At 40.0% G+C, this 15119-nt stretch overlaps 2 protein-coding genes across 2 annotated transcripts in view; one reads left to right on the top strand and one right to left on the bottom strand.

The window, feature by feature from the left end:
- LOC129108674 (metabotropic glutamate receptor 8-like) overlaps positions 1–11473 on the bottom strand; it is a 118892-nt gene extending 107419 nt beyond the window's left edge. Inside the window, exon 1 of the mRNA XM_054620556.1 lies at positions 10919–11473. Coding sequence (XP_054476531.1) covers positions 10919–11473 — 555 coding nt within the window. The remainder of the gene's footprint in view (positions 1–10918) is intronic.
- LOC129108675 (E3 ubiquitin-protein ligase TRIM21-like) lies at positions 2487–6240 on the top strand. Its single transcript, XM_054620557.1, has 2 exons — positions 2487–2606; positions 4014–6240. The coding sequence occupies exon 2, from the start codon at positions 4023–4025 to the stop codon at positions 5664–5666; it is 1644 nt and encodes a 547-aa protein (XP_054476532.1). The 5' UTR covers positions 2487–2606; positions 4014–4022; the 3' UTR covers positions 5667–6240.
- Positions 11474–15119: the final 3646 nt, after the last annotated feature.

Here is a 15119-nt window from a genome sequence, read left to right as displayed (position 1 = left end):
TCAGGTCTTGGGTCAAGGCAATTTCAAGTTTCAAGTCACTATAGTCTCAACTCAATTTAGATCAGCGTCTGAGGCTACAAAGCTTTAGGAAAACACTTCTTAAAAAGGCAACTAACAAGTCCAATTTTCCCAACGTTGATGCTTCAAGCCTCCAGAAAAGCGTCAATTTACCAAATTGACTGAACACATTGTTTCATCTTCTGTTCCTCAAGAACTTATTTCCGTACGAGGCAGGTTTACACTTTAATAGTGTATATTAATGGCTCTCCTCAGCTTTTCTTTTGTCCCACAGACGATGTGTTTTTTCCCGTCACATGAACCATCTGCTGCTCGCGTTAGCACGGATCGATGCGATTTCAGGAGGCAACACTTCAGAGAGCGCAAAAAAAAAACATGGCTCAACGTTCACACTTCTTCAAACTGCCCATAGATCATCTGTATGAAAACTAGGTTTTCTGGAGAGCTTTCTCTCAGAATCACACCACAGGACTCCCACATGGAAGGATTTCTCTTCCTCAAACCTGGAAAACGACTTGTATCATCAGGCACGAAAATAGTGTCTGATCCTCATCACCCCCATTCTGTCAAATAAGAAGGAATAAGAGAAAGAAGAACAGGGAGACAAAGAGAATCATTGACGGGATGATGAGGAGCCGCAGGAGGCAACAAATGCTTCACATCGTCTTTTCTTCCTCTTACTGGGAAGTCTTTAAAGAACGCAGGGATCACTGAGCTGTCACCAGAATCTGATCGGGTTTCTGAGAAGTGGACCTCCTCACACAGCTGTGGACAACTATGAATGAACACTCTGCTGCCAGTTCATTAGGTACTACTCGCAAAAAACACGTAACAAGTACATAGACGTTGTTTGTTGCTGTAGTGTGTGAGTGTTGGAATGTAACTAAGAACTCAATATGGTACTTAAGTACACATTCAGGGTATTTCCATTTCATGCTACTTGTGCTCCACTACATCCCAGAGGTAAATATTGTACTTTTTACTACTACTCTTGCTGACCCATCAGTCCGTCTCTCTCTGAAGTCTCAGCCTGAGAAGGTGGGGGTGTTGGTGGATTATGAGGAGGGTCTGGTCTCCTTTTATGACGTTGATGCTGCAGCTCTTATCTACTCCTTTACTGGCTGCTGCTTCACTGAGAAACTCTACCCATACTTTAGTCCATGTCTTAATGATGGTGGTAAAAACTCCGCCCCTCTGATCATCTCTCCTGTCAATCACACTGAGTAGAACAACCAGTTGATTTTCTTCAGCAAGACTCCTTCATTTAATGTAACAAATCTATATTATTGGTGATGTACGAGGTAAACATTATTGATTTTTCACATTCTGATTAATGGGTTTTTGCTATTTTGTTGTCAATGTTTTTCTATAATTTGTAACATTGCTACTACTCCAACACACAGATTTTAACACAATGAATGATATTATCTAATGTTGTCTTAATAATTCTTATAACTGCATAACCTACCTTCAAGACTGTTTAATCAACAAAAACTAAATACTCATGAATAAGTACATTTGTACGTTGCTTAAATATCTGGGTGCCAAATCCAAATGTTTTATTGTCTGATTATTGCAGATATAAGTTTTGCATATTATGTTGTTTTTTTTACTTAATGGTTTTAGTTTTTATCATTTCCAATTTACATACAACTTCAGGGATCTCTGTCCGGTATGTCTTTGGGGGTAAATATGAGATGAATTGTTAATTCATATTGGCACAAAATTCATCAACAAAATAAATGTTGTACTTTTTACTTCATTTGTCTGACAGCTTTAGTTTCTTCTCAGAGGACAGTTTTTCGTCCCCTTCCTGTCCAGGTAAAACCACGTATCTCCAGATGTGTTGATGTTGAATGTTTGTGATGAACTGAAGGATGAAGTGTTTCCTTTATGTGTTGAGAAAATCCTCCTACTTCTTCAGATAAATACACTCTTTAAAAAGCCTCTTGGATCAGCTGGAAAATGCATCGTCACAAAGCTGAAAACAGGGGTATAAATTATTGATTTTTTCACGTTCTGATTGATGGTTTTTTGCGAATGTTTTTCTATAATTTGTAACATTGCTACTACAGAGACGCTACAAACATGATGATGTTATAGAATATGATGCATTGATGTAGATTAAACTAGACAACATAAAGGATATTAAGTAGTTAAAAACTTGCAACATACACTTTAATGCAGCAGTAATATTAATCCAGAACATCAGATATAACAATAAAACACTTACAGGGAACATTTTACTGCACTATATATAGTTTTTATTTTCATACAACTACATTTGGCTGATAATACTTAAACTTAAGTTAGGTTTAAATGCAGTAAGTTCTTTCACAGTGTGGTATTAGTGCTTTTACTTCAGTGAAGGATCTGAATACTTCCTCCACCCCTCCCTCACTGAGAGGAGGAGCAACACTGAAAGAGGAGAGCTGCAGAACCACATTTCCTGAAACGAAAGTGAAAGTTTGTCTGATCAACAGCAGAGCTGCAGTCGAGACAAGTCTCTCTGTTTCTCTGTAAAGAAACATTCAACTGAATCCAGCAGCTTTTTCTCAACAACACAGCAGAATCTCTGACAAACACTGGTGAGTACTCTGTTCTACAAAGACACAATACACTAACTAAATATTTGATCCAAGTTGAGTTCAAACTATATCTGAATGTTTAACATCTAGTTTTATAATATAAAGAATATTACGCCATAGAAATGTATCATTTTAGATAAAAACAGAGGTAGAAAGCAAACCACAGTGACTGAACTCTGTCTAGTTAAAGGTTAGACAGAATACAGTCACAGCTAGCATTAGCTTAAGATAATTCAAAGATCTGTTTCCTGTTTGAACTCAAAACCTCAGCTCTACTCAGACAGGACTTTGGACGGAGAAGGGGATTTCACAATGAACAAACAATAGAGTCAAATACTGTCATATATATACATATATATATACACATATATATATATGTATATATATATATATATTTATATATATATACATACATATAAATATAAATATGTGTATATACACATATATATATATATATATATACACATATATATGTATGTGTATATACACATATATATATATATATATATATATATATACACACATATACATATATATATGTGTATATATACACATATATATACATATATATGTATGTGTATGTATATATATATATAAATATATGTGTATATATATATATGTGTATATGTATATACATATATGTGTATGTATATACATATATAAATATATACATATATATATATACACATACATATATACATACACATATATATATATATATATGTGTATATATATATATATATATATATATATATATATACATATATATATATACACATATATGTATGTGTATACACATATGTATGTATGTATATTCTATTATTCACAGTTAACTATATATATATATATATATATATATATATATGTATATATATACATATATATATATATAGTTAACTGTAATTAATGTGTTAAGATTAATATTTGAAATACTTCCCATACTTTCACTTTCATAACAAAATAAACAGCAGGGTAGCAGTAGTATTCTATTATTTACAGCGTGATGTGACAGTAGGTGAGGGATCACATTGTAGGTTTCTTTTGGGTTTAAATCAAATTCTTTGGTGATTTCACAAAATGAAATTATGATATCAACAAAAAACAGAGGGTTTAGTATGTTATCACTGCAATACTTAAAACATCAGATAAGTTTATCATTGTGATCTTATTTTTTTCTTACTATTGAATAACAGACAACCAGCTAATTCCCAAAATGCAACAGTCATAAGTGACTGGCAGCAGGCAGAGATCAGCCAGAGGCAGCCTTAAGAAATGTTGTTAAACCAGTTTGAACAAAAGGCAGAGTGATCCACCTCCACTAGTTATATGCTACCAATCCTAGTATGATTTTATGTAACAAATAATCAAAAGATATGTTGTAACAGTTTTTCACACTTTTGTCCTCAGAGTGTAGACATGTCTGCTGCCAGCTGTCTGCTGACTGAAGATCAGTTTCTGTGCTCCATCTGTCTGGATGTGTTCACTGATCCAGTCAGCACACCATGTGGACACAACTTCTGTAAAACCTGCATCACTCAACACTGGGACGTTAAGGTCCAGTGTCAGTGTCCAAACTGTAAAGAAGTTTTTAACACCAGACCTGAGCTGCGGGTCAATACTTTCATCTCTGAGATGGCTGCTCAGTTCAGACAGTCAGCTCAACAGAAAGCCAGAAACAGCAGCTCAGAGCAACAAGCTGATAAACCAGGAGAAGTTCCCTGTGACGTCTGCACTGGAACCAAACTGAAGGCCATGAAGTCCTGCCTGGTGTGTCTGGTCTCCTACTGTGAGACTCACCTGGAGCCTCATCTGACAATGTCAGGTCTGAAAAGACATCAGCTGATCGACCCTGTGGAGAACCTGGAAGACAGGATGTGTACGAAGCACGATAAACTGATGGAGCTGTTCTGTAAGACCGACCAGATGTGTGTCTGCATAATCTGCACTTATTCAGACCACAAGACACATGATGTTGTTCCTCTGAAAGAAGAATATGAAGGAAAGAAGGCCGAGCTGGAGAAGACTGAGACTGAAATTCAGCAGATGATCCAGAAGAGACGACTGAAGATTCAGGAGATCAAACACTCAGTGGAGCTCAGTGAGGAAGATGCAGACAGAGAGATAGCAGATGGTGTTCAGGTCTTCACCGCTCTGAAGGAGTCTGTTGAGAGAAGCCAGGCCGAGCTCATCGACACGATCAAAGAGAAGCAGAGAAAGACAGAGAAACAGGCTGAAGGCTTCATCAAAGAGCTGGAACAGGAAATCTGTGAGCTGAAGAAGAGAAGCACTGAGGTGGAACAGCTCTTACAGTCTGAAGACCACCTCCACCTTCTACAGAGCTTCACGTCCCTTAAAGCTGCTCCACCCACCAAGGACTGGACAGGAGTCAGAGTCAGTCCACCTTCATATGAGGGGACTGTGGTGAGAGCTGTGAACCAGCTGGAGGAGACGCTCAGTAAACAGATGAAGAAGCTGTTTGAGGCCGAGCTGAAGAGAGTCCAGCAGTCTGCAGTGGATGTGACACTTGATCCTGATACAGCTCATCCCACACTCATCCTGTCTGATGATGGAAAACAAGTTAAACATGGTGATGTATGGAAGAATCTCCCAGACAATCCAGAGAGATTTGATTCATGTGCTATTGTCTTAGCAAAGCAGAGTTTCTCTTCAGGAAGATTTTACTACGAGGTTCAGGTTAAAGGGAAGACTGAGTGGGATTTAGGAGTGGCCAGAGAGTCGATCAACAGGAAGGGAAGCATCACACTGTCTCCTCAGGATGGTTACTGGACGATATGTTTGATGAATGAAAATGAGTATGAAGCTTGTGCTGACCCTCTAGTCCGTCTCTCTCTGAAGTCTCAGCCTGAGAAGGTGGGGGTGTTGGTGGATTATGAGGAGGGTCTGGTCTCCTTTTATGACGTTGATGCTGCAGCTCTTATCTACTCCTTTACTGGCTGCTGCTTCACTGAGAAACTCTACCCATACTTTAGTCCATGTCTTAATGATGGTGGTAAAAACTCTGCCCCTCTGATCATCTCTCCTGTCAATCACACTGAGTAGAACAACCAGTGGATTTTCTTCAGCAAGACTCCTTCATTTAATGTAACAAATCTATATTATTGGTGATGTACGAGGTAAACATTATTGATTTTTCACATTCTGATTAATGGGTTTTTGCTATTTTGTTGTCAATGTTTTTCTATAATTTGTAACATTGCTACTACTCCAACACACAGATTTTAACACAATGAATGATATTATCTAATGTTGTCTTAATAATTCTTATAACTGCATAACCTACCTTCAAGACTGTTTAATCAACAAAAACTAAATACTCATGAATAAGTACATTTGTACATTGCTTATATATCTGGGTGCCAAATCAAAATGTTTTATTGTGTGATTATTGTAGATATAATTTTTGCATGTATTGTTTTTTTTTTACTGAATGGTTTTAGTTTTTATCATTTCCAATTGACATACAACTTGAGTGATCTCTGTCTGTTATGTATTTGGGGGTAAATATGAGATGAATTCTTAATTCATATTGGCACAAAATGAATCAACAAAATCAGATAATACAACATTCAGCTGCTGTGGTGTTTCAACGGAATAAAATTGAAAGTTTCCACTGGATTTGTCTCTTTTCTTTTTACTCAAGTAGGTACTTTTACTTAACTTTACTATTTCCATGTTCTGTTATTTCATACTCCTCCACTACATCTCAGAGGTACATATTGTACTTTTTACTACATTTGTCTGACAGCTTTAGTTTCTTCTCAGGTGACAGTTTTTCATCCCCTTCCTGTCCAGGTAAAACCACGTATCTCCAGATGTGTTGGTGTTGAATGTTTGTGATGAACTGAAGGATGAAGTGTTTCCTTTATGTGTTGAGAAAATCCTCCTACTTCTTCAGATAAATAAACTCTTTAAAAAGCCTCTTGGATCAGCTGGAAAATGCATCGTCACAAAGCTGAAAACAGGCTGTTTGTTCTTTTTAGAGATACGAGGTTCTCACAGGACAGAGACGCTACAAACATGATGATCTTATAGAACATGATGCAGTGACGTAGATGAACTAGACAACAGGATATAAAGGAGTTAAAATGAAACATAAACATTACTACAGCAGGTATATTATCCAGAAACATCAGATGTAAAATAAAACACTGACAGGGAACATTTTACTGCACTTTTTAAGCACATTTTGCTGATAACACTGAAATACTTTTACTTCAGTAAGGTTTTGAACGCAGGACTCTTGCTTGTAGTGGTGTATATACTGATACTTTTACTGCAGTAAAAGATCTGGGTACTTGTTCCACCACCAGAAACACCTCTCAGTATAACGCAGTGTCACAGATGATTCTGACGGACAGCGATACTTTTCTTCTTCTGCGGTTTGAAGCAGCCGCTCTGCTGGAGGCTCGGTTCTCATCCTCCCTCTGACGGTTTGTGTGGAACCATGTTGGAAGAAGGTTCCATCTGTTTTCATTCCTCCCTCTGTTATTCTCTCGCCTCTTTCATTTTTTTTTATACATTTTTTTGGCCGAGCCTGCAGCGAGCTCATAAACAGAGCCGCTGTGGTTTCTCTCTCTCCCACGCAGAGATGGAAATATATAACGCAGCAACTGTCGCAGCAGAGCGTCCTCCTGCAGACCGAGGCCAGGCGTCGGGCTGCGAGACGCTGTGTGAAGTGGATGTGCAAATATTATGCAAATGCACGGAGAGTATATCACAGTTTGGGATGGAGGATCTCACCTCCGACACCTTCAGAGAACGAGTTTCATCAACATCAAAAACCTCCTCTGAATGGAGCCAGGACAGAAGCTGATGATTTATCTATTCTGAGAGGTGGGACATTTCAGGGATATATATATATATATTTAATATTGCTAATTGAATAATGTAAGGTACTAATAAATCTCACCAAGAAAAAGAACCCTGGGAGAACTGCATCATTTCATATGATTATTTGCATGTGCAAACACACAGTAGTTCAGTAACTACATGCAAGTACATTTACTCAAGTACTTTACTTAAAAGGTCCATTATCATTATTAACATTATTTAAAGGTTTTTATAACATTCAGCTTCCAATCGGTGATAATTATGTATTCGATTCAGAACATATTCCCATTTCGGTAGAAGTACGTATGATTTAGCAACAAAATACAGTATGACCAAACTCTTCTAAAAATGTCCTCATAATTGACCTCGTGAAGGTTTCTGCATGATGACATTGCAACATATAAATACACTTCTATCCTTTTCCCTCAGTGTATTACAGACAGTAGATGGCAGTCAGCATAAAGTTAAGCAATGTACTGGGTTCTTTCTTGAGAGAGATAGAACGGCCTTAGCTTCCTGTCATGAAGAAAGGTCTGACAGCAAGGTAAAGCAGGGAAAAATGTTTTGGAAATAGTGCACACTTCAACTGAACTTGTTATTTTAAAAGGGGCTTAAATATATATTTTCTGCTGTGCTCGGTCCACAGAAGGTTTTTGTTGCCGTCAGACAGCCCTTTCCGACCAGGAACCGAAACTGTTGTATCGCTTTCTTAAAAGCCACAAGAAAAAACTGTAATTTCAGAGGTAAATATTGTACTTTATACAACATTAATTTGAAGCTATTAATATGATTCTGTGTTATTGATTTAACAACCGAAACAAATTCATAGTGTTTAGAATTAGTTCCACTTGACACTTTTTTTTAACACTTTTACTTGTCATAAAATACATAAAATAACTAATTTAAAGTACTTTAGCTCAGAATAATTACTTCTATAGACATTTTTAATGCAGAGCTTTTGTTTTTTATGAGATGCTCATAATGCATAAAGCGTAAATTAACAAACCCCTGAAACTCTTGACCTTCTGACCTCGTTGGTTTAACTTCTCACCTCGCTGCAGTGATGTACAGGTGTACACCGGTACCCTGTTACATCACTGATGGGTGTGGTTACAGGTGCAACAAAGCCCTCTGACACACACACACACACACACACACACACTAACACATCGATGCTGTGGCTTTAAGTTAAGGATCTGAATACCTCCAGAGAGTTTGCGCATCTGCATCTAGAAAACTTTAATTGGACGAAATGATCTTGAGTCTTGAGTTTAAATGTTAGCGACTACAAACGGAGTCCTGCGGTCCGTCTCAGTTATCTGTCAGGATGCAGCCGAAGGTTGTGACAAAACCTCTGCTTCAGCAAAACCTGGCTCACCCCCCTCCACCTCCACCTCCTTCCTCCCTGAGGCATCTCCAGCTAATTTTAGCTAAGTGATGTTGTTGGGCCTGTTCTGTTCTCATTAGGCCAGCCGCACTCTAACACACACACACACACACACACACACACACACACACACACACACACACACACACACACACACACACACACTCACACACAGCTCATTGCTAATTTAGCGCAGTGGCATTCGTCTTCTGCAACACGCCGCCTCCGGACTCAGTTTGTGTGTCTGGAAGACGTCGAAATATGACGCGGCAACAGCTGCAATCTTTTTTTACGTCGACGAGGAAAAACATCCATCTGAACAAGTTTCATACCGGACAAACGACTGGCTTCCAAACACAAAATCCAGGTGTGAAACTGTGATTCAAGGTGAGAAACAGAAACTTTCCCTCGTCAGCAGATGAATGTGAAAAACAAACTCTGCACATGCATCAGCTCAAACATCCAAGTGAAGTCAAAAACATTTTCAGCCAAAGAGCAACTTTAAACGCAACAAAGGGAATTACATTCCCTCAACATTTCCTTTGAGGCTCTGAGACTCAGAAGTCATTGTGGAACTTGTAGTGAAACCTGTAAGAAAATGTATTTTTTAAAAGGAACGTTCTGTAACTCAAACACGTTTTCTGAGCTACAAGTTAACCGACAAAAAGGTCACGCCGCCTTTTTTACGGATGACAGCAGACAGATGTTCACTCATGTTGTAGAAAAAAATATTTTCTTTCTGTTTTTACTCGAGCAGCTTCAGGATCTTTTTTGGATCCACTCAACACCAACATTTATCCAGACGGTGAAAACAACCAGCGGTCCTCTCACTCAAAAAACAAAAAACACCACGTCTAGGTTAAAGCTGCTGTTTCTTCTCCACATCTGCTGCAAGAGAAGTAACAGCAGGTTGTCATGACGACGTGGTGGCAATAGATCGTTTTAAGTAAATCCCAGAATTAGGATTCTCTAACTTTTTCTCCTCCTTTACAGCTTAAAGGATCAGTTCTTCCCAAAAACAAAAATATATATTTTTCCTCTTACCTGTAGAGCTATTTAATCTATCTAAACTGTTCTGGTGTGAGTTGCCAAGTGTTGGAGATATCGACCGTAGAGATGTCTGCCTTCTCTCGCTTGTGGTGCTGAAAGCGCTAAAATATTTGACATTTGAAAAACTATTTTTTCCAGAAATCAGGACGGTTTCTCAAGAGAATCCATAGACCTTGTTGTGAGCAGTTTTCATGTTGGAACTTTATTCATATTTTCAACCAAAGTAACTACTGTTGAGTTTTTGGAGCCATCTAGTTCCTTTTTTATAACAGAGAGAAAGAAAAACAATATCTCAAACAATCGGCCTTCAAGCCAAAACAATCTACATTTTTTTAAAGAACTACATGTTTCAGGAAAAATATGTATTTTTGAAGGTGAACTGTCCCTTTAAAAAAAAGAAACTTCCTGTTTGACTATTGTATCTTGAGACAGAAGACTCGACTGTCCTGTTCGGGTGCAACTAAATTTGCCAATTTGACCCAACAAGAGAAGAAAAAGAGAGAAAACAGTAGTGAAAGTATGTCTTGCAGTACAGCAGCAGGAACACCTATTCACACCAGACGGCAACCTCCGGTTCTGCCAAGTGAAGACAATGCGAAAGTGTCTTCAACCTGCATTCTCTCTCCTGTCCATCAGGGGGCGACTCCTCTGGTTGTATAGAAGTCTATGAGAAAATGACTCTACTTCTCTCTTGATTTATTCCCTCAGTAAACATTGTAAACATAGTTTATGGTCTCAATCTCTAGTTTCAAGTCTTCTTCAATACAGCATGATGTTCATTTAGTAAATGATGCTCCATTTAGAGTCAAACAGACCATAAAGCAGGGGATGCTTTAGGGCGATTGAGAGGTCGCTGCTAGAGACGTATAATTCGTCTCTACGTCACTCTACATTCCAAATATAATATCCAAGATGGCGACAGAACTCAAGGCTTCAAAACTTCAGTCCTCAAACCAATGGGTGACGTCACGATGACTATGTCCATTTCTAATATACAGCATATGATTCAAACGCGTTCTCTTACCTTGAACAGTCGCAGGATGTTGGCCACCATGATGGACACGGAGCTGGCCGACGCCCCGATGACGCCCACCACTTTATCTGGCTTGGCGAAGATGGGCGAGTCTCCGTTGGCGCAGCGGACGTCAGAGCCGTCCCTCTCGATGAGCGCCTGCACGAAGGTGAGCGACTGCTCCAGGGCGTAGGTGTCGCGGGAACACGTGTCCAGGATGCGTGCGCCGAGCGTCACGTTGGGCAGCAGCTCCGGGTCCTTGTTGATGAGGTCGATGGCGAACAGCATGGCCTCCAGCCGGTGGATGCCCTTCTCTTTCTTCAGCTCGCCGCAGGGGACGCCCCTGTCGCCGCGAGAGTGCACAGGGAACAAGCCACCCAGGATGATGTCGCCATCCAGACGGATGGAGTGGGCGTACTCCTGCAGGGGCTGCTGGGAGTCCGCTAGCACACCGGGTTTCTGGACGATGGTGGCTGCGGCAGAGCCCAGCAGCCAGCAGCTCTTCAGCATCAGCAGAGAGAAAACGCACTGGCCCGTGACGCCAGGGGGCTTTGAACCCCTCGCCATTTTCCGGGGAATTGGGCTGCGGGAAAAGGGTAGCGTGATGTAATCGAGTGATCAGCAAGTAGGTGGCGGTTGCGGGCAGTTTGGCGAGGATGGGACAAGCCGGACCATGGGGTCCCCCCGTCACCCAGGGAAGGGTCAACCACAGCGGGTGGTCCCACCTACCAACACTGACCCAGGGGTTCTCCTGCGCTACTGGTTCCGGTGTCGGACATGGTGGTCTGAAGACGTGCAGCTTCACGGTCTGAGCAGCTCCAGTTTCACATTCTACCTTTAACCTGTTGGGAGATTCAGACAGAGGAGGAAACAATCAATACGTGATCAATAAACCAGAGAATCTGAGCACTGCAGAGCCTCAGACCCAATCCCAGCGTCCCCTTTAAGGCCTAAAACCCTGAACCCTCAGGGACTAAACTGACATCACCTGGTAAATGGTTGAATGTGAGAGGCTGTAAGGGCTTGAAATGGTGCAAATACGAACGGGACGGCACTTTGCTGCAACATATCACGTTACCATGACGACGTCAGAAAATGTTATGTACGATTGTGGGGGATTTATTTCTATTTTTTACTCCCCGATTTGAACGTCTTCAAGGCTCTTTCCTCACAAGATGGTGCTGATTGTCAAATAATCTATTTACTTGTTTTTGTGAAAACAGATTCAAAAACAAAATTGTGTGTTTGATGTATCAATTTTTGTAATAAACTCTCTGTTTTTCTCTGATTTCATGTGTTTTTATGTTCCATATTGAATCCCTAAAGTTTCTGTGTAAAACTAATATTCCAGGCTGAATACACATGTCCCATCCTCTTTGTTTACCTTTTTTCCGTCTCTGGCTTCCACTGGTAACCCCGTGTTTAACGTCAAATTGCTATGAATTGTGGGTAATTCCCTTATGCAGACATTCTGACTTACAGAAAGTGTTCATAAAGGGCTCAAAATGTCTGCGAGGGACTCAAACACTCGACCGTGAGTGTGGGGATAAGAAGCCTTATGCTTTAAAAGCTTCCATTCAACCATCACATGTTTGTATTCTATCATTTGGTGACTTTAAGGTCATTTTCTCTTACTTGCTTTAAGATGTTTGACATTTCTACCCAAACTTTGGTTAATTTCAATTCAAATTGTTCTTACTAAATCAAACATTTCATCTATTTAATCTGAACACACAAAGAATGAATCAAAAGTTTGTGGTGGAACTATTGTTTTTTTTGTTTTACCTGTTTGTGTTTTCTGGCTTCATGTTTGACTCCTCAAAGTAAACACATGGTGAGTTAAAATGGCCTCTTTTACGCTACAGACAGGAAGTGGAACGGACCAACTGTCTATGAACAGGAAGGGGTGGTGGAGGGGTTCAATCAGCTGGAATAAATCTGATTGTTTGGCATCCCTTATGCTGATCAGAGGAGACAGGAATGTTCCCCAGAGGATTCATTCTATTAACTTTAGTGTTCCTCTGACTTTTCCTCTAGCACCACCATCAGGTCAAAGTTTTCACTTGTCCTTTGGAATACATCTCAACATCTACTTAAAGGCTTGGCACCAAATTTGATACAGATGTTCATGTTCCCCAGAGGATAAATTCAGATAAATTTGGTGATCCTCTGAACTTCTCCCTAATCCCACCAGTAGGTCAAAGTATTTCCTTGTCCTGTGGAATATCTCAACATCTTCTTGATGGATTGGCACCACATTTGATGCAGACATTCATGTTCCCCAGAGGATAAATGATATTAACTTTGGTGATGCTCTGACTTTTCCTCTAGCAACACCATCAGGTCAAAGTTTTCACTTGTCCTTTGGAATATGTTTCAACATCTGCTTGATGGATTGGCACCACATTTGGTGCAGACATTCATGTTCCCCAGATGATGAATTCCATTGACGTTGTTGATCCTAGGACTTTTCCTCTAGCACCACCATCAGGTCAAAGTTTTCCTTTGTTCTATGAAATATCTCAACATCTACTTGATGGATTGGCACCACATTTGGTGGAGACATTCATGTTCCACAGAGGATTCATTCTTTGAAATTGTGAGATCCTCTGACCTTTTTGTTAAAAAAACAAAATACTGAAAAATAAATCAGTTTTATGATGTGACAAGGCTATGGTTAAGGTTTGGTTAGGTTTAGCCAAATGGTTATGGGGCATTCTGCATAAACACAATGTCCCCGGTTCAATTCCCGCTGTGGGACCATTGTTGCATTTTTAATTGGCCAAGTATGCAGTGAAAAAAAGGTGTAAATAAAACACACGTTTCCGGTCGTTAACTACAGCGCCACCATGCGGCAGAATGGAGTCATGTTTCTTGGGAAGCACTTGCAAATCATCATTCATTGATATTTTTGTATTATTATTATTATTATCACAAGATTACAAGTTGATGCAACAAACCTTGGTGTTGTTGTTTTTTAAACAAATATTTTTGTGTTTTGTTGGCCCATCCTTGTCCCTGACCTCTGAAATGACTGGAGCCAAAATAAACATCAACAAATCAGTTTGGAGGACATGTTTGACTTTAACATTCTGCTGGTGTCCACATACTTTTGGTCATGTAGTCTATTTAAATTTAGATTTAGATGGTTACATTGTGAGTTTCTTATCTAATCTGTTTCATACTTTCTTCTCTCCACATAAACATCCCTCTCTCATATCTTAAATATGATTTATCAAACACACACACACACACACACACACACACACACACACACACACACACACACCCTCAGGCAAACTGAGCTGTAATCTACACACTCCAAATAAAACATAAATACGTAGCCTACACTACGAGCTCAAGTGTCATTCCAGCAGAATCAGCTGATGTCAGAAATAATGGATCTGATCTGAAACCAGCCGAAACACACGATAACATACAGAAGTCTGAGTGCCTCGTTTACTGATCGATTAATCAACTGATTGATGGATTTCACTGATGGATTCACAAGACAATAATCTGGAATATGTCACAGTGAGAGCTCCTATCTGTAACATAGAGCCACCCCCCCAAAAAAACAAGAAGAACGCAGATAAATGATGTTTTTAATCTGCAGTAATTGATCATTAATTGGTTGATTGATCCTTTGACTTGTAAAAATGCTGTGTGGTGTGTTCAGGTACCTTTTTTTCTCTCTCTCAGCAGAAGCAGGTGTTTCCTCCTCGGTGTCACAGGTCAGAGAGATGCTTTCTGTCTCCAGCTGTTTGTCACATCACACAGACCTTCCCGGCTCCGCATCAGAACCCATCAACCAGGATACATTGAAGATGAAAAGCACATCATTTTAAATCCACTTTAGTTTCTGTCCCCGTAGTTAGAGAGCTCAGCTGATCCAGAATGGAAAGCGGTGCATTCCTCAGACATCTTCACACCGGCTGTCCTGCGTCACAGAAGGCTCTCACGCTCATCACACCATCCCAGTCCAGGGTGATTGAAGTCTGAGGGGTGGCATCCAAGTTCCTCGGGTCTGAGCCGGGTCTTGGGTTGATCCAGTTCCCTGATGGAGAAGAAAGTGCCTCCTACAGGAGAAATAACGCACATGTGTTGTGCGTGTGCTTGTGCGTGTTTGTAGACAGATTGGAGTTAATGATCTTGATCACGCAGTCTGTCAGAGGGAGAAGGTGCATGCTGAGAGGTGGAGCAGCAGGAGATG

This window comes from Anoplopoma fimbria, chromosome 19 (genome assembly GCF_027596085.1).
Source record: "Anoplopoma fimbria isolate UVic2021 breed Golden Eagle Sablefish chromosome 19, Afim_UVic_2022, whole genome shotgun sequence".
In the NCBI taxonomy this organism is placed as follows: domain Eukaryota; kingdom Metazoa; phylum Chordata; class Actinopteri; order Perciformes; family Anoplopomatidae; genus Anoplopoma; species Anoplopoma fimbria.
This window is presented reverse-complemented; position numbering and strand designations above follow the sequence as displayed.